Here is a 19082-nt window from a genome sequence, read left to right as displayed (position 1 = left end):
GCTGGTGGTGAAGTCTTTGTGTCCCTGAGACTTCAGACAGGAGGCAAGCTCAGTTCAAGCCCTTGGAGATCTTTCTCAAGATGACAAAGCAAACAGCAAAGTCCTTTTCTACTTTCCTTGGCAACAAGTAACTACTGCAGGCCAACCCCAGACAGCAAACAGCACAGGGGCAGTAATCCTCCTTCAGCTTATCCGGTTTCTTCTCCTTGACAAAGGTTCCTCTTGATTTCCCAGAAGTGATCTAAAGTTCTGGGGTCTGGGCCCCAATATTTATACTGCAAAATCATTTGTCCTCTGAAGGCAGACAGTGTCTGTACCTAGTCAAAACCAGTCCTGTTCTCCTGGGTGCAGCTTCCTGGCAGGAGGTGGAGACAGCATTGTTGGAGGGCAGACCTGGCCCAGGTAGCTGAAAGGAAATCTCCTCACCCCACTCTCTATTCTATGAGGGCTTAGGTCAGTGAAAAGAAATCTCCGCCCCATACTCTCTATTCAATGCAGGTCCTATTCAGCCCAGCCCTGACCCATCAGACTGCTGGAGCCAAGTCCCTCTCCAGCCTCCTGTCACTCACAAACCAGACATGGAATACACAAACCTAGCAGAGGCATGCTGGATGGTTAGGCAAGAAAATACCTACTTTCTAAAAGTGGTATTTTCAAACACAGAATGTAAAAATCACCCTCACTAAAAGATGTATTTTAACATTCTAAGTTCAGGCGTACTAAACTCGAATTTCTACCTTGTTCCCTGGGTCAGTTCAGATTATAAAATGTTATAATCAAACTGCCCATTCTGGCCTATGGGCACAGGTAGCCTTGCAATAGTGAAAAACGACATTGGCTTTAAGTCACTATGCCACACACATCAGGGCATGTCCTACCTTTTACATACAATGCACTCTGCTCTTGGGCCTACCTTAGGGGTGACTAAAATGTAGAAAAGTGAAGATTTAGGGACTGGCACTTGCCAAGTCGACATGGCAGTCCCAGACTGCACACAGGCTCTGCAATGGCAGGCCTGAGCCATATTTTACAAGCTGCTTCTGTGGGTGGCACAATCAGTGCTGCAAGCCCCCCAGCAGCATTTGATTTACAGGCCCTGGGCAAACATGGTGCACTGTACTAGGGTCTGACAAGTAAATCAAATAACCAATCATGGAACCACTAATCCATTACATCATTTTACAATAGGGAGCACTTGCATTATGGCACTGATCAGCAGTGGCAAAGTGTCCAAAGCATCTAGACCAATAAAAACAGATGAGGCAACAGCAAAAAGTGTAAGGTAGACTCACGCCTATGGTGCCATTTCTAACATGGACCAAGTGATGAAATTAATCAGAAGACATGTGAAAGTAAGGACAACGCTAGGCACATAACATGCCTGTGGAACAAACCTACAGAATAGGCCACATGAAGAACGCATCTGTGGACAAAGCACAGGCAATTTGTTTCCCTATCTCTGAGGAAGCATAGGTTAGAACAGGAGTGACATAAACTATGCACAAGCCCATAATGGAGTTTCAGGTACCTCATTTAGGGTTAGTCTAAGACAGAGAGGAATGTCCTAAAGTGGTGGACCTCCCTCCATGTGCCATGCCCGCAGTTCTTCGCCCCCCGCCTTTGTAGGTGGACAAGTCACTAAGTTACTTTGGTGGAGCCTCAGCTGGCGCTACCAACAGTAACTCCTGAACCCAAAGACCACCATGCCTTTTGGAGGTCTTTATGACTGCCATTGATTTTCCCCACCCATGGCCGCCATTCCTCCTATTCGGTCATGAGCAAGGAAAAAGGGAGAATGGCCCAAAATGCAGGAAGAAAATCCACTGCACATCTAGGACATTTGTTTTCTGTTTACAGACAAAAAACGCCTGGAGTTTGTTGTCCCTAAATAAAAATATTTGTTAAATGAGTGCTTAAAATGCAGCTTTCACATAGCACACCTTCAGTGCTCTAGGTTGCGATGCTGCTGCCGTGGCTAATTCCTGCCAGACAGGCAGAGATCTCTAAATAGGCCCGGGCAGACCACCAGACTATTTACCAGAGTCTAAATGGACCCCTTAATCCCGTCTTGGGAAGGAGAACATTTATACATTTATACAAGGTGCAGCAAAAAATTGTTATATTTAATTATAATCTGACTATAATAAAACCGGTGGGACATTATATACCTTGTTAATACAATAATGGTTTACATAAAAAATTATCATAGTCTCTGAAAAATATATGAATTAGCTAGAGCTTTGTTTTATTTCAGACTGGGAAAAATGTAATCTGCGTCTTACTCTTAGAAGTATATTTCTATCCATCTTTACCACTATTATTGCATACATGACTTTGTTTCTAATATAAAACACATTTATTGTTTTTATACTAAGATATAACTGTAAGTCATCATATACATACAGTGCCTTTACTACCATGGGTTCAGAGCAGGTGCTTTCACTACTATTCATTGCTTTAATCACCACCCAAACCATGTTATTCCACCCTTCGTGCCCAGATCATTCAGTGTTTGCTGGGGCATTCCTAGTATTGTAGTTGGGTTTCTCTTTCTTCGCACACCAATCCACTGCCATACTCTATTCTTCTAACAAGGGGGGCCTTGGAGACTTCCATTTCTGCTCGTGGAATATCTTGTTTAGCTATACGTGTGGCAATTCCAATCAGGGTACGGTCCCCGCAACTTCCCCCAAAATCATCTAGGATACGCAAAAGGATCACTCTAGGTGATACGCCAATCAGTCTATCTAGTATCCGGAAGAGAAGCGTACTTATCTAGCCAGTACTTGGTGATTCCTGGACACTTCCAAACTACATGTAAGAAGTTGCCACCTTAATCCATACAGGGAAAACATTAAGGGGTGGGAAGTCTATTTGCATACCAGAGTTGGTGGGGAATGAAGTTTGCAGTATACAGGTACTTCAACTGAACTAGTCTCAGACAAGCTGAGATAGCCATTTCTCTGGGGGGTATTTTGGCCACCCCACAGTCATCGTCGTCTAGGGGACCAACCCACGCCTCCCATTTGTGTCCATATTAGAAACTGATCCAGAGTGTTGCTAATCAAGGAGCTATAAATCTGCAGCATTCCCCCTTTAGATAGTAACTCCATAATGGGTTTTGCTTCCAATAGGCTGTACCATGGAAGGTCAGTCAAGGGTCTCTGGTGGCTCACCAGTGTTTGCCAAAACTGCAATTATTTGTAGAATTGAGTCTTATGGAGGTCGAAATGTGTTTGAAGTTCTTAAAGTGATTTGATGTGTATTCCTTGCCAAACATCTCCCAATTTTGTGATACCTATTAGGTCCCATTTGCTCAAGTCCTATAATTGAGCAGTGTGATATAACCAGCTATCCTGCCATACGGGAGTCTCTTGTGTCAGCTTCCGATCCCAACCAGTCAGACCCAATGCCGAGCGCCAGATCAGAAACACTTCCCTAGTGACGTCTGGGGTATGGGGTTCCCAAAAAGCATACCTATGATATTGTTAATGCCTATCAATGACCATTCATCTTGGAAAGCTGGGCAATTCCACCCCCACATAACCCCAACACTTGGCCCACTCCTATTAGTACACATCCCACATACACGTTTATGAATAAACGTACACCAGCCATGTGTTTGCATTATCTGTGGGAATACTTGGCCGCAGTTTTATTACATGCATGGATTCGATGCTACATCATTGACAACGTGGTCAGTCATTAATTCAGGATGACAAGGCTATAAAAACATTATTACAATCTCATAACAATTATGACAGGATCATAAATCTTAATTACAAGCCAGGTCATAAATCACAGATGACATGTCATACGTCATCTGTGCACTGCATAAATCATTTTGGCAGGATCATAAAACCTTGTTGCATGACAGGTCATAAATCATCAACAGTTGATATGTCCCAAATCATCTCTCCAATATATCAATCAAGTCCTTGTCATCATTCTGCCACTTATTGTTGTTGAGGCCATCCTCCATGCTGCTTTTGGGGTCATAAAGTTTGTTGGTCATTTGTTGGTCTTTCTCTGACCGTGAGGGGGTAGCCTCTTACTGCAGTTAGGCTTCAACTTGCTACCTTGTCTGTCCATTTTGTGTCCTGCCAACAGGCGGGTCTGGGCTGTGACTGCCATGCTACACTCACTCCCCCTTCGGCCTACTTACTTGCCCTGCTGTAAGGCTTCCCAAGGTAAGTGGCCTTCCTCCGGCACACCTGCCCCAGCCTCATGAGTGTACCTATTGTAGGGGCAGTGCATTCATTTAAACCCCCCTTGCCCCCACTGAGGGTGCGATGGCATCCCCCATAGAGGGGTTAAAACATTACTTGTCCTTCCCGGGCCCTCGTTGGTAAGTTGTCTTTGCACCAACCTTAGCGCGCTTTCTTTCCCTGAGGCTGTGGGGGCAGGGGGGGGGCAGAACGCCCTTCCCCTCGTTGTTTGCCGCTAAGGTGGCTTGGACTGGATATTTCCGGGTCCCGGCGGCCTTTATTGCGCCGGCCCCTGATGCTCCCTTCGGGTCAGCCTCTGCCACAACCAGTTGTTTATTATCAAGCTCTGCACCAAACAGTAATAGTGGTGCAGGTCCTCCAACCCCATCCTTCCGTCATACGTGGACTTGTCTACATTTATCATGAGCGAGGCATGGGGGACGGACCGCCAAAGGAAGGAGCGGATGGAAGCTGTGACCTCTTTAAACCGGTGGTGTGAAATTATTTGGGGAAGTTTTGCTGGATATAGAGGAAGCCTGGGAGGACTATTTATTTAAAAATAGCTCCTCTCCCAAGCTCATGAGTGACTTTTATGTATATTTTAGGATGACACCGTCACTTTTAAGGCAACACCTACTTTCCATTGTGGCATTATGTTGGATATCACATCCCATTTGAGTTCACATCATGTCACCAAGGCTTACTTTTGCTTTAAAAACTTTCATGATGTTAAATAGCATTCTTTCCACCTACACCAGAATATTTTTGTATTAGGTTTATTTCACAAAGGACAAAACACAATAGGGAAAATATCCAATGAGAACCTGTTCTAACATTAGATTAGATGAGGCCATCATGCAGGGGTGAGATTTTGACTTCACACAATAATAAGGTTGGTAGCGACCAAGATGATGTACTTTATACCTCAAACTAAATTGTCTCTAGTCACTTAAATGATACCCATCCAAATGGTACACATTGTAGAGACCGCTGAATAATTAGTTGAGTCAGCCCCATTATGTGTGACACTGTGATCTGAAGGTTGCATGGAGATCTCTACATCTGGTGCACAACCAGTAAATTAATGACCTCACTAAAGTCACTGTGCTTTTACAAATTCGGGAGAGAATTTACAGTCTGGGTGACTTTTTGTTTATCTTTCAGGTAACGGGCCCTGCCTTGGTTACAGGAAACCCAACCAACCCTACCAATGGCTCAGCTACAAAGAGGTGAGGGACTTCATGATAAAGTATTTTTTCTCTTTCCCTTTCTATAGTTAAGTGTGTCTGGCTGGCAGATGACATCCTTTTACTTTTTGTCCACAGGTGTCGGACCGGGCCGAGCTCGTGGGCTCAGGTCTCATCTATAAAGGATGCCGGCCATCTTCAGACCAGTTTGTCGGTATCTTTGCTCAGAACCGTCCAGAGGTAAATAAAAAATGTGTGTTAATTAGCAGCAGTGATTGCCATCTGCCAGCTTGAAAAGCACCAATTAGATTCCACGAGACACCTTTTAATGAGGTGCTGTCGGTCAAGAAAAGCCCATGAGGACAAGTTTGCTCAACATGCAATCAAAGTACAGACAAATGGCAACCGCCCTATGAGGTAGCCTGGAGCGTGTCTGCTATAAGGAGGCTGCCACCTACCCAATATGTCTAAAATGCAGGCACGGCTTGACAAGAGCCATAAACATGTCAAGTTGTGTCTCACTTGATATTGTGGCAAACAGACTCTATAAGGTGGAGTAGGCAACCTCCCACGTTGTCGACCAGAAACGGCACCATTACACTTTCTACATCAGGCTCTTTATGTAGATGTGCTTTTTTGTAAAGCTTTTTTTAAAAGGTATCTGTCAACCTCACCCATATTGAAGTTGTTGCCAAGTGGGTAGGTAGCTCATGTTAAGACAAGGTTTACTCAGGGAAGACAAAACAGCACTTTACCTAGGGTTGCAAAAATGTCAGTTTGAGGTCTCTGCTTGTGCCTCTTTTCCAGTTACTTCAAGCCCATCAGGGGCCACATTGTACAATAAGCGCATTTTTATTGTTTGCGCCGAGCGCACCTTCTAAAAAGTGGGCCCTCCTTAAACAATGGAAATGCACCCTGTTACAATGAATGCGCTGCCCCCAGGGCAGACACAAACTTGAGCTGCCCCCAGGGCAGCACATTCAGGTGAAAAACGGAGTGGCTGCTTTAAAGCCCTCCATGTTTTCAGAGTGCAGACACACCCACCTGACTTTTAAAGGGAATTATAGATCTCCTTGCAGGCGGGTTCAGTCAGTGACTGCACCCTCCTGCAAGGGAATGTCTGGGGGACCCCCTTTGCCCCCTCCAGAGGGCTGCTTTCAGGGAGCGCACAGAGAGTGCGCCACCTCCTAGGTGGTACGCTGTCAACGAGCCTCCTGACAGCTTTTTTGCCTTTGCACCCATGTCTGTATACGGTGCAGAGACAAAGGGATTCTCTCATTTGCATGAGGCACCCCCATGCAAATGAGGAAACGCCCCCTAAAGATAGTGCTGGCGCTTTATGTCGCCAGCGTTATCGGTATTACAAAGGGGCCACACAAGTGTCTGTGGCCTCTTCTGTAATACCAAAGTGCCCCGGGGAGCACAAAGTGGGCGCAAACACCCGTTGCGCCCCCGGGGAACTTTCTGTAATACATCCCCAGATGCACTGTACTAGTGAAAAAGTAGTTGCCTTATGCATCAGCACAACTCATTGGATAAGATCGTTTAGTCAGTGGTTTGGCAACAAAGGCTTTCTTGTCTTTCTTGTCTTTCAAAAACACAAAAGACACAACCATGAAGGGGTAATGTGAATAGATAACAGGTTGCTGGGAGTCGATTGGTGTCTGATTTGTCTTCTTTTCTCGTATGGGACTAAGACATTTACCTCCGCCACCCTGACAGACTACTATGGGCCTCATTACGATGGTGGTCGGACTTGCATCCAACCGACATCGTATCGGACTGGAACTGTCCCCCAAAGTTCCTTGCCGTCTGCCTTTCCATGGCAGTCGGACCGCCATAGAAAGGCAGAGGGAAAGAGCCATCCTAATCCCTACAGCGGTGCCTGAGAACGCACCGCCCTTATTATAGGGATTACATTCCGATCGCTGGGCCATTCAGCCCTTTGAGCCCATCGGAACAGCAGTGGACGGTCCCTCCGCCTGATGCCTCGCCCCGCCACATCGTAATTTGGCGGGTGGACCGCAGGAGCAGATGTCAGGCGGACCACAACTGACGGATGGTTGGTTGTGGTCCATCTGACATAGTGTCATAATTGTGCCCTTAGTATCAAATTTAGACAGGACCGCCCACCCAGCAGTCATTTCTGTACATTGAAAGCAGCCACCTGCAAGGCAATTCCATTATATGTGCAAAACCTTCGGCGGACGTCCATTGTTGTTTTTGACGGCTGTTCACCAAACTTTTTAAATTTTTGTTGTTTTACAGAAACAAGCTTACAGAGCCAGAGTTTGTTTCAGAAAAATGACAGACTAATTATTAAATGAATAAACTAATCACAAGCAAGTTTTTCCTTCCAGTGATGGACAGGGACAAAATACATTACACCGTCCATCCCAAACAGGGCAGGAAGTGTAAACTCTTTCCTTGCTGGCCTTACCTCATCAGTTTTCTGTCAACTGATCCAACAGGAGCTCTGTCAATGAAAAATTTACGGTATCTCTGAATGAGGCGAACAGACCAATGGTTTGGCGGCCTGGCTACACTGTTCGTCAAACTCTAAATTGGGCTCAAAAACCTTTTTAAAAATTTCCACCAAGTCTCTGTAAGGGGCTGTGGCTCAGTTGCAGTTTTCCTGGCTTTTGCTGAGCGAAACAGAACCCATCCACCCCACCAAGCTGAGCAACAGAACAGAACCAGGCTTCCCTCTCTCTGTGATCCGTTATTGAGCAGGACTCCAGTGGAGCAGTCCAGTACCCCCGGAGGCACCAAAGTACACTTTTGAGGTCCTGTTAATGTTTCTATCAAAATGACTGTTCAGGGCAATGTATTCACCCAACATGCCAGTGCCGTCTGAAGGAGTCACATGCATACACTGGGCCCACATGAAGGCTATGGGGGGCCCATCACGTCAACCTCAGAATGCTCCTTTCTCAAGCACTGGAGAGCAGGCTGCTTTGCAAAACCCCTCCCAGGGGCAAGTCCACCTCCCCCTCCCCTGAACTTTGACTGCGTCCCTTTACCTTAAATTACACCACTTGACAACGTGCTTTGGTGCCTTCTCTGCCGGGGAGGGTTGAGTGGTTTACCCTAGGCCCTATGCCCCTTATTTAACCCCTGGCCACTCGCCAACTTGCCCCTGGATTGGGGGTGCCGTGGCTTGCCCCAGGGCGACCAATCCTGGTCTCCCCTTTTTCGTGGGCTTCCGCGAATGGGGGGGAGGGCATGTTTCCCACCCCTGGCGGCGTTTGACCCGGGCCCCCATCGGGCCAGCTTCGCCTTCCCCGGCCCGGGCTTCAAGGCTTCTATAAGGGTGTGCCTCATCAAGATCAGAATCCATGAGACACACTGCGATTCAAATTGCAAGCAAGCTATATTTACAGATGTTACAAGGCCTTTATCATGATGTAAATACTTACCGACCTAAGAGGGAGGTGGCACAGTGATCAGTCTACTGGGTAAGTAAAGGATGAGTTTATGATTAGCATGGTGGACTTCACTTTGGACCAGCCGGGGCTTGGGGTAATGCCACCTGTCAGTCAGTGTGGGCCTGTGGTTTGTAGATGTCGTGGTGGGATCGGGCTGTGAGCTGCTTACGCTGCAGGTGTTCATGGTGAGTTTAAGGTTCATAATTAGCTGTTGTTGGATTGTCTGTTAATTATAAGATGAAATAGATGTCCGCTATTTCATAAATATAGATAGTGATTGTGGAATAGCCCTGTCTCGTCTGACAGTCTCAAAACGTTGTAAACGGGGACTCATTCGGAGATGTCAGGTTGCTTTCCCTGTTGGTAATAATTTTCTCTGAACAAAAAAATAGACAATAAGGGATGAAAGCTGAACCACCTTTGCTATACACAAATTGTAAATGTACTTCTAGGTTACGGTTGCCCACCTCACTGGTTCACTGCCCCAGGACCACACAATTATAATACACTTAAAATGCACATAGAGAGGCAACACAAATAATACAGCCAGCCTTCAAAACACCCAACAGAAACGTTTATGTTGGGTGTTTTGAAGGCTGGCGGCGGGTCGAGAGGCACGGCGTCTTACCTGGGCCGAATATGAAGTAACTTTTAATTCTTGAAGTGTCACCTATCATAGTGAACACAAGAAAATTGAACTTGGATTTCGCCACTTAGTTTGATGATTTCATGTTTTCAAGCTACTGTGGATTATTGATATTAAGTGTGGAATAAATTGATGGCTTTTCGTGACAGCAGTTGATAACAGAAAGAAATATTACGCATTGGTGCAAAGCGAAAGATATAGTGATTGTGTTATGTCAGTGACCACTATAAGATTGGAGGATTCTGATTATTGCTCTGAGGAAGCCCCATTGGGGCGAAACGTGTTGGCTGTATTGTGGCTGCTTTGTCCGATCATCTTTCAACATTAAAAAGGATATATCTTACATCATTGAAGAGTCCGGATTGATTCAGCAACTGTGCTTTTGTGCATTTTTGTAATATTTGTGTTGCCTCTCTTTGTGTATTTTAAGTGTATAATAGTGTTCTCTGCTTTCCCCAGTGGGTGATCACAGAGCTCGGCTGTTACACGTACTCCATGGTGGTGGTCCCGCTCTACGACACCCTGGGCCCTGAGGCCATCGTCTTCATCGTTAACAGATGTAAGTGGAAATGCTGCGGTGTGTATATTCGTCGATACGCCCTCTTCAGGTGTATTTCTGTTGTTCATGTGACCAACATAATGTAGCACTGCAACTCCACATCCCCAACAGCCACTTCCTGTATACCCACCCTTGCATTCTGATCTGAGTTATACAATGGCGCCCCACGCAACTAACAAACTCTGAGCCACAACTCTACCCACAAGGCTTTGCAACCCCATCTGCTCCACTGAAGAAGAGAAAGAAAAACTTTGAACCGCCCTTGTGCACACAGTTATGTAGATAATAGGCATTACCTGTTCAAGTTAATTTTACTTCTCAAATCCTTCTGCCTGCTGCAGGCACAAACTCACAGGTCAAAGTTTGCATCAAATAATCCACAGAATTACAGCTTGACTTTGCACGCTGTGTTACCCTGTGCACACCTGTATGGTTATGTGAGAAAAAATATTGAAATATGTTTAAGCACATGAGTACTTTTGAATAAATTCCATGCTGCTGCTTACTGTTATATGGTTCCATAATACTTTATTCTTGATTATATGCCCAAAAAATACTTCTTAATGATTTCGTGGTATCCCATAAATCACAAAAACTTGAATTTTATATTGACAATTCGTTATCGATAGCTATGCGGTTCTCCGTTTCTTTATGCCTTGATTATACCACAATGAGTTTCGATTAAGTGAATTCTTCATCAGGGCGGTCTCTCACTGGACTGACACAGCAATGTCCCTTCACCAGTGGAGAGAATAGATATCATTTCCAGGCTCTCTGTTTTTTGACTGATAACTGCGATTTGATAGAAACTGGTTGAAAAAGGCCTCCCTTAAGGCACTCTAAAAGGAAGTTTACTTTTGTCCAGTGTTATGGCTATTCTGCACTGTAGGAACTACAACGTGAAGTAAGCGGGTGTAAGCCTGTTTCGAATAGTCCACTTAAATTCCAGGACTGGTAAACCAATCTTTGCTTTCAATTCTGCTTTCCTTTCATTTAATGTGTTTTTTTATTATTTATTTTTGCAATGGGCAATGTTTTACTTGTTATTTTTTCTGCTAATATGTGTATATCACCTTTAGAAGACAATATTTTTACTTTTTTTTACTTTAAAACTTTTAATGACGTCATTGTTTTTGTACAAAAAGGATACAAAAACAGACTTGTCAAGGCTAGCTAAAAGTAGGACAATATATAACATATGAAACACTTTCATGACAAGAGGTAAAGTTGTCATGGAATGAACAGCAGCATTATCTTGATGTCTGTATATCAAGCTGGAGGTTAGAATGATACCCCGTCCATGAACATATTCAAGAGCTAGTGAATCGCCATGAACCTCTTATGTTCATTATGTCTTTTACAGCTTGCATAGTTCCCAACTTCTGTTGCACCGATCAAACAATCCAATTAATGTTAGACAGCAGTGCTAATTGTGGTTACCTGGTGTTTCAGCTGAAATATCCACAGTGGTGTGTGACAAGCCCGATAAGGCATCAATATTACTGGAGAACTGTGAAAAAAAGCTGACCACGGGCCTGAAAACCATCATTCTAATGGACCCCTTCGAGAAGGAACTAAAGGAGCGCGGAGCCAAGGTTAACGTCGAGGTGCTGTTGCTCCAGGATGTGGAGGTACCTTCATAATTTGGTCTTTATCAGCTGATTTGTTAGTTACTCCTTTGATAACAGAAAAGGGGGTGCATTACAATCCATTTTAAGTGGCCCATCGTAAGTACAGAAACAAGCATTGGTATAGCCAATACGCCTCGCATTCTGGCTTTGCCAACGCAGACCTGCTGGCTTTTCCAACCTTTTTTGCCAATGCTGAAGATCATTGGCATAAGAAAATCAAATGGCTATTGGCAATGCTGAACAGCACCAGCAAAAAAACAAAAAAGCATAAAGATGCATTTGTGTGCATACGTCCCCAAGCCATTGGCAAAAAAACAAGGGATGTGAGTAATTGTTAAAAGAATACAGAGACGAACAGAGTAGGAGAGATGAGGTGGAGAAAGCAGCAAATAAGGTGGGAGGAGCTACATGGATAATTCAGGGAGGGAATTTTCAGTCAGGAAGCAGCACTCAAGGGAGAGAGCAAGAAAACACATGCATGGAGTGCTGAAGAAATAAAGAAAAAGTGCATTTCTCATATGGAGCTAGGAAGGATTCAAGTCATCCAATCAAAAGCATGGTAAAAAAAAAGCTATGCTCGAGGGGAGAGACAAACACAAGAAGAAAAAGAAAAGTCATTGAATAAGAAGCAAGCAAATGGGATTGACAAGAAATCCAACCCACCCCCATGTAGTTATGGCACAGAGCAGACAAGCTTAACTTATGGCAATTTGTAAAGTATTTATGCAACACCAGAACAGTAATAAAGTCAAAAAACCAAGCAACAAAAAAATGAATTAGAACAAAAGAGTAAAATGGTCTTTACGGGGTTCTGAGTAGGTCCTTGCACTCTGGTACCACTCTCACAGTGACTAGACTAATGTGACAGACGCTCCTGGGTAAGGACTAATTGATGGAAGACTAGTTAGCCCTGACCTTTGATCATGACAGAGTCCTTAGGTAACCAAATCTGAAATTTCTGTATTTAAAGATCTTCCACTATGGGTCCTGGAAGCTGAAACAGGCACCAATTTCCCTACGACCAGTGATGGAGGTGTGAGGATGGCTCTTGTAACCTGTATCATGTCCTTTGGTCGTGAACTGCCCTGCAGTCCTACTGAAGGGAGATGTGGTGCTATATCTGCCACTGTCATCCCTTTCTGAGCCCCCCTGTCCTTTATGACACTACAGACATTTGTAAACTAGACACTTGTTCCCATCAGTGGCTTTCCACATCTCTGGCTGCTGCCAAGATTTGTATACCCTACACATGGTGGCAATCTGCGTGCCCCACACTAAATGAGTGGCTCATTGAATTACGTAGAATTCAGTTTGATTAATGAGCCAGGTACAGATTGAACGATAAGCTGGAGAAATACAAGATGATTAGGGGCCCGTTCCTGGCTTTGGAAGATGGAGGCCATTAATCAGTATTTACTTGTGTTGCCACTTAACAGTCTGGGCATATGAGGGACCATTGTAAAATGTAGACAACGGTAGTGCTGGGGGGTGCCCTTGTAATACCCTGGATACTGCAGTTGCTGAGATATCTGAGAAATGACTGTGGCTTTGCTCATGTTTTTGGTTTAGGGTATAGCCCAGCTGAAGTGGTTGATGCATTACATCTTGCTGTTGTGTTAGTGTGCTGAATACTAATGTTTTCCCTTAGGCCACCTTGGCCTTCCCCTTTCCCTGTCTCTTTCGCTTACCTGCTCTCCCTCCACTCCACCCTTTTTTCTTCTTCGCCTTCTCCCACTCTCCCACTTGCCGATAACTCCCCTCCCCAGTGCATTTTTAGGTTAGTAGAGCCATTGCTTTGCACCTGCTATCAGCCGTTTGACAGTGATGTATTTCAGGACTGGTGTTTGACTGAGAAGCTTTGCTCATAAGGCTCTCCTGCTTCATTCTTGGCACCCTTTAACAGATGCTTGCTTTTTTTGTCTTGTATTTACCTCTCTTCATGTCATAAAGCAATGATCTGTTTCTCTGTAATTTTACATGTGCAATTCATGTCTGCACTTTAATAAATGTAGTAAAAAATAAAATAGAGTAAAATTGTAACAAACAAAACGTTACCCAAATAACAAAAATCCAATAAGGGGAACTGGAGATATCATATTTTTACATTTTTAGATAACTGAAGCGCCAAAAAGGGCAACGCTCCAAAAATACAAAGTGCTAATAATAGTCAAAAGTTGCAGTAGAGGGGGAGGAGCCTAGCGCGCATCCAAGATGGTCGCGTGAGCACAGGGCTCCCCGGACCCTCGCTGCTCCTCGGAATTTATCCTGACAATATCCTGACGTGGTTTATGGAATCTGGGAGATGACGACCGGCTGAGCACGTATCTCTTTTCAGAACTTTAATCGGACCTGGGAATCCTGAGTTATCGTTGTTTGACCTTTTGGGACCCACCCGACGGAGGTGCCCGGGGCGAAGGTGAATCGTGGAGCCGTGTCGCAATTGAACAACAACGGCTGCGGCTCGGTGCCAGGGGCCGCTCGACCACTTTCGGTTTCACTTTCAGACCTCGGGGGGCTGGCCGGTGGAGCGCTTGAGGTGGCGGGGTGTTTCCTCGACCTCTGCACAAGGCTTTGTCTCCGCCTGCCTCTAGAGTGCCTATCGCCTTGGGTCCCCCCGCACCGCCATATTGTTGCCTCGGGTGAGGCGCTGGTTTCCAGGGCCTGTACCTCAGCTACTTTTGATCGGCGGTCCCCCTCGGAGTCTGTGACCACATGGGGGGCAAGGGGGGCCCCGAGGGGCGTAAGACTAAGGCCTCCCTCCGTGGGGGATCGGTCCAGACCAACAACATGGACCGCTACACACAGGGCAGAGGCTCCCCTGGAACGGCCGGTCCCCCCTCTGACGCCGCCGGTGGGGGCACATCCGTCTCTTCGGAACTTTCCCTACAGGATATCATGGGCGCCATTGATGGCATCAGGGAGACCATCGCCACGCAATACGAGGCCCTGGCCCGCAAGATCGATACGGTGGCGATTGATGTCACCTTAATACGGGCGGATCTCTCCAAAACAAACGAGAGGGTTCAAACTCTCGATGCGCGGACCTCCACCCTTGGTGCGGATGTGTCGGGCCTGCAGGCCGCGCTTGGTGACATCAATGTGGTCAATGATCAGATGGCCCGGCGGCTGGAAGACTTCGAGGGACGGGCCCGACGCAACAACATCCGTGTCATCGGCGTACCGGAGTCCTCCGACGACCGCCCGGTTGACCTCCTGGTCGAGGAACTCATCCTCCAACAGCTGACCCCTGCGGGCTTGAGTAAATTCTTTGCCGTTGAGCGGGCTCATCGAGTTCCGGGCGGGCGGCCACGGCCGGGGGCCCCCCCGAGGCCTATCGTGGCCAAACTGTTTTACTACAGGGACCGGGATGCGATTCTGCAGGCCTCACGTGTCCATGGCCCGGTTCGACATGAGAACTCATCCATTAACTTTTATCCGGACTTTACTCAACTTGTCCAGAAACAGCGGATGGGATTCCAGGGGGTGAAACGTCGTCTTCGTGAGCTGGGCCTAAAGTACTCTATGCTCTACCCTGCCAAACTCCGAGTGGAACATGAGGATCGGACTGCCTTCTTTGACTCTCCTGTGGCCGTGAGTGACTGGCTGGACTCGCTACCGGACAGAGGTGGCCGTCCCGGGCCCTCTGCAGGTGCCAACGGTGACGGGTCCCCTTTGGAGTGACTCTTGGTCCTTGATTTTGCCATTTTGCACTGCTCAGCTGGGTTGTACTTCTTTGGTTCAGTGTGTTTTGCTAGGACCTGTATGGGGGGCGGGCGGGGACGGGTCCCTTTCCTCCTCCGGGGTCTTTTTGTAGACTGGGGTTAGTTGGGCGACAGGCACACTGCAAGTTGGGGGGGTTTTTTGGCCCGCAGGGGTGCAGGGTGGGGGGAGTTGGGTGTTGGGGGGGGTGGGGGGGAAGGAGGGGTTGTTTTGCCGTGTGTTTTTTGTTTGCAGGGCGAGGTATTGATTTTCTTCCACTTTTGGGACTTGTGCTACTTGCGGGGGGACCTTTGATCTATTGGAGGGGATGGGGGGGGACGGGTTGAAGTTGATGTCATGGAACGTCAATGGGTTGGGGGACCGTATCAAACGGGGTGTAGTACTGCAGTATCTGCGTCGTCTGACTCCTGATGTGGTGTTTATCCAGGAGACGCATCTGGTTGGTAATGTCTGCCATGCAATGAACAGGGGGGGATACCGCCTCGTGGCTCACTCTGGTTTCACAACTGGCTCCAGGGGGGTGGGCATTCTCCTGCGATCCTCACTTCCGTTGGAGATCACCAGGGTAGTCTCAGATGACAGAGGGCGTTATGTTTGTCTGACTGGGAGGTGGGAGGGGCATCCCCTTGCCCTGGTCTCAGTTTACGTCCCCCCGGGCCTCCAGAACTCCACCTTCGCGGACTTGGGTCGAATGCTGCTTGAACTTCCGGGCAGTCTTTTGCTTATGGGCGGGGACTTTAACTCGGTGGTCTCGGGTGACCTGGATCGTCACCCACCCAGGGCCCTCCCCGCTGCCCAGGCTTGGCTAGGTGGTCTGTTGGAGACCTTCGGCCTGGTGGATAGTTGGCGATTAATGCATCCGACCCAATGTCAATACACCTTTCACTCTGGGGCACATGGGAGTCTTTCTAGGTTAGACTATTTCCTTATGCCCGCGGCTCAGACGGGTCGAATTCGAGAGGTCAGGCACCTGGCGAGGGGTATCTCCGATCATTCCCCGCTGTGGCTTCTCTTTGACACCGAGTCGCGGTCTGCAGGGCGGATCGCTCCCATTAACCCGTGGTACCTGCGAGACCCTACGACTCGCGATAGTCTGGTTAAGGCTATGGACCAATACTTTCTTGAAAACGAGGGGTCGGTGTTGTCTGCAATGTCTTTGTGGGAAGCCTTTAAAACCGTAATCCGCGGACACGCCCTCTCCCAGATAGTGGTGGCTAAGAAGCTCAGGAGTGAGGCGGTGGTGAGGCTGGAGACTGACATCTCGGGGCTGGAGTCGGCCTTGGAGGCGGGTGTCACTCCGGACGGGCTCCACGCCCTCAGCCTGAAACAGTTTGAATACAGATCTCTTGTCACTGACGCTGCCAAAACTATGTATAGGGAGCAGCAGGGTCGATTGTATGATGCCGGGGACAAGGCGGGAAAGCTGATTGCGTGGCTGGACAAGAAGGAGAGAGTGAATCGTGTGGTCCCGGAGTTGCGTGTCTCGGATGGAGTGTGTGTGACTGAGCCTGGTGAGATTGTGGAATGTTTTGCCGACCACCTCCGGACCGTGTACTCCCCGGTGACTGATAGGGATGAGGAAGACTCTTGCCTTCTACTGAGGGACATTGCTTTGCCCGGCCTGTCCGCCGAGGACCGTGAGCAGCTGGACGCTCCCTTGTCGGTAGATGAAATAGCGACGGCGATTCGATCCCTTCGCTCGGGCAAGGCCATGGGTCCCAACGGTCTCCCTATCGAATTATATAAGTTGCGCCCGGATGAACTAGCGCCCTTCCTCCGTCGTATGTTTCAGGAGTCCCTTGAGGCCGGTTCCCTTCCGCTCGACCAGCGACTGGCCACGATAGTCGTGATCCCCAAGGAAGGTAAGCCGCGGGACCGCTGTGCCTCCTACAGGCCTATCTCACTGCTAAATGCAGAGCCTAAAATCCTGGCTAAAGTCCTTGCCAATCGTTTGTTGGGCGTTATCTGCGATCTGATTCATCCTGATCAATGCGGCTTCATCCCGCATCGCAACACTGCCCTCAATTTGCGGCGTCTCCATGGCGCCCTCGCCAGGGCAGAATACCTCTCCGAACCGGCCGTGCTGGTTTCTTTAGATGCCACGATGGCCTTCGACACCATCGAGTGGCCATTCCTCTGGGCTGCCTTGACCAAATTCGGCTTTGGGGAGGGATTTCTTTGCTGGGTGAAGCTTCTCTACACGGGACCCATGGCTCAGGTGGTGGTTAATGGGCGGGTCTCTCGGCCCTTCGCTCTCGGTAGGGGTACGAGGCAGGGGTGCCCGTTGTCCCCTCTGCTCTTTGCTCTCGCCCTGGAGCCACTCGCTGCTTGGCTCCGCTGGGAGCCCTCGATCAGGGGGATCCGGTGGGCCCCGGGCTTTGAGGATCGGGTCTCGTTATATGCTGACGATATTCTCCTGTATCTTACCTCGCCGCGGCAGTCGCTTAACGTTCTCTTCGATGTTCTGACTTCCTACGGGAGAAATTCGGGTCTCACGATTAACTGGTCTAAATCCTGTGTCTATCCTATCTCCGGTGGCCCCCCTCTCCTGCCGCCTCGGCTTCCGATTCAAATATCTCTGTCCGGCTTTAAATACCTGGGGATACACGTCTCGTTGGACCCGGTGGCTCGCTATGAGCACAATCTCCTGCTTCCACTTCGGCGTTTGAGGGAAGACACGGCGCGGTGGTGTAGGCTGCCCTTGTCCCCACTGGGTCGGGCAGCATTGTTTAAAATGATGTCCCTTCCCAGATTCCTCTATGCACTTCAGAACTCCTTCGACATCATTCCAGTGGCCTACTTTCGGGAGGTGGAGAGCCTGCAGAGGAGACTGGTGTGGGACAGACGGGCGCGTATCGCCCTGGCCAAGCTTACTCTCCCCTGGTACGACGGGGGCATCGCGCTTCCCGACATTCGCAGGTATTATTGGGCCTCGCAGTTATCGGCCATTAACCATGCCACGTATGCGCCTGGCTTGAATCCGGCGTATGAGATGGATAAATTCTTGCTCCCCGGTGGGAACTATAACAGGGCGCTTTACTCCCGCTCGGCTGGACGGACCCTGACGGGCCCTACTAAGATCGCGGTACGGATCTGGAAGGCGGCCAATGTAGCCATGGGCTGGAGTGAGCGACTAACATGTGCTACTCCTTTATTTGCCTCCGACCGACTGGGAAGCCTCTGGACAACGAAGGGGTTTGACCGTTGGGACACGATTGGCATCAGTAGAGTGGGAGACTTATGGATGAAGGGCGCGGTTAAGACCTTCGCGGCGCTCCAGAGCGAATACGAACTCACGGAAAAGGAGTTCTTCCGATACGCCCAGGTTCGGCACGCCCTGCTCTCTGTCTTTGGGGAGGGGACCAAGATCCCTGCCTCTTCGCCCCTCGAGGACCGCATACTCGATGGTCATGTCCCCGACAGTACTATCTCTTTAATCTATAAAAAACTTATTAATAATCGGGCTGACCTCTTGGTGCGCCTTCGGGAGACGTGGACGGGGGACGGGGTGGAATTAGACGACGAGGACTGGCAGTCCGCACTATCGTCCCCCAAGGAAGTAGCCATTCCAGCCCGTCTCCGCCTGGTCCAGCTAAAGATTCTCCACCGGGTGTATGTGACGGGCCCCCGTCTGGTCTCGATGGGATTCTCGGAAGATGGGCTCTGTAAGCGGGGGTGTGGGCTCAGTGCCACCTTTCTCCAT

At 48.2% G+C, this 19082-nt stretch overlaps 1 protein-coding gene across 2 annotated transcripts in view; it reads left to right on the top strand.

Moving 5' to 3' along the window:
- Positions 1–19082, top strand: part of ACSL5 (acyl-CoA synthetase long chain family member 5) — a 206023-nt gene that overhangs the window by 100508 nt on the left and 86433 nt on the right. For both annotated transcript variants that reach the window (XR_014961055.1, XM_085603410.1), the window contains exons 4-7: positions 5373–5437; positions 5534–5635; positions 9929–10028; positions 11481–11659. Coding sequence is in view for 1 of the 2 variants with exons in the window: in XM_085603410.1 (XP_085459536.1) it covers positions 5373–5437; positions 5534–5635; positions 9929–10028; positions 11481–11659 (446 nt within the window). In the remaining variant the exon portion in view is untranslated. The remainder of the gene's footprint in view (positions 1–5372; positions 5438–5533; positions 5636–9928; positions 10029–11480; positions 11660–19082) is intronic.

The sequence above is a fragment of the Triturus cristatus genome, chromosome 1_2 (genome assembly GCF_964204655.1).
Source record: "Triturus cristatus chromosome 1_2, aTriCri1.1, whole genome shotgun sequence".
Taxonomy (NCBI): Eukaryota; Metazoa; Chordata; class Amphibia; order Caudata; family Salamandridae; genus Triturus; species Triturus cristatus.
The sequence above is the reverse complement of the archived record's forward strand: the minus strand, read 5'-3'. Positions and strand labels throughout refer to the sequence as shown.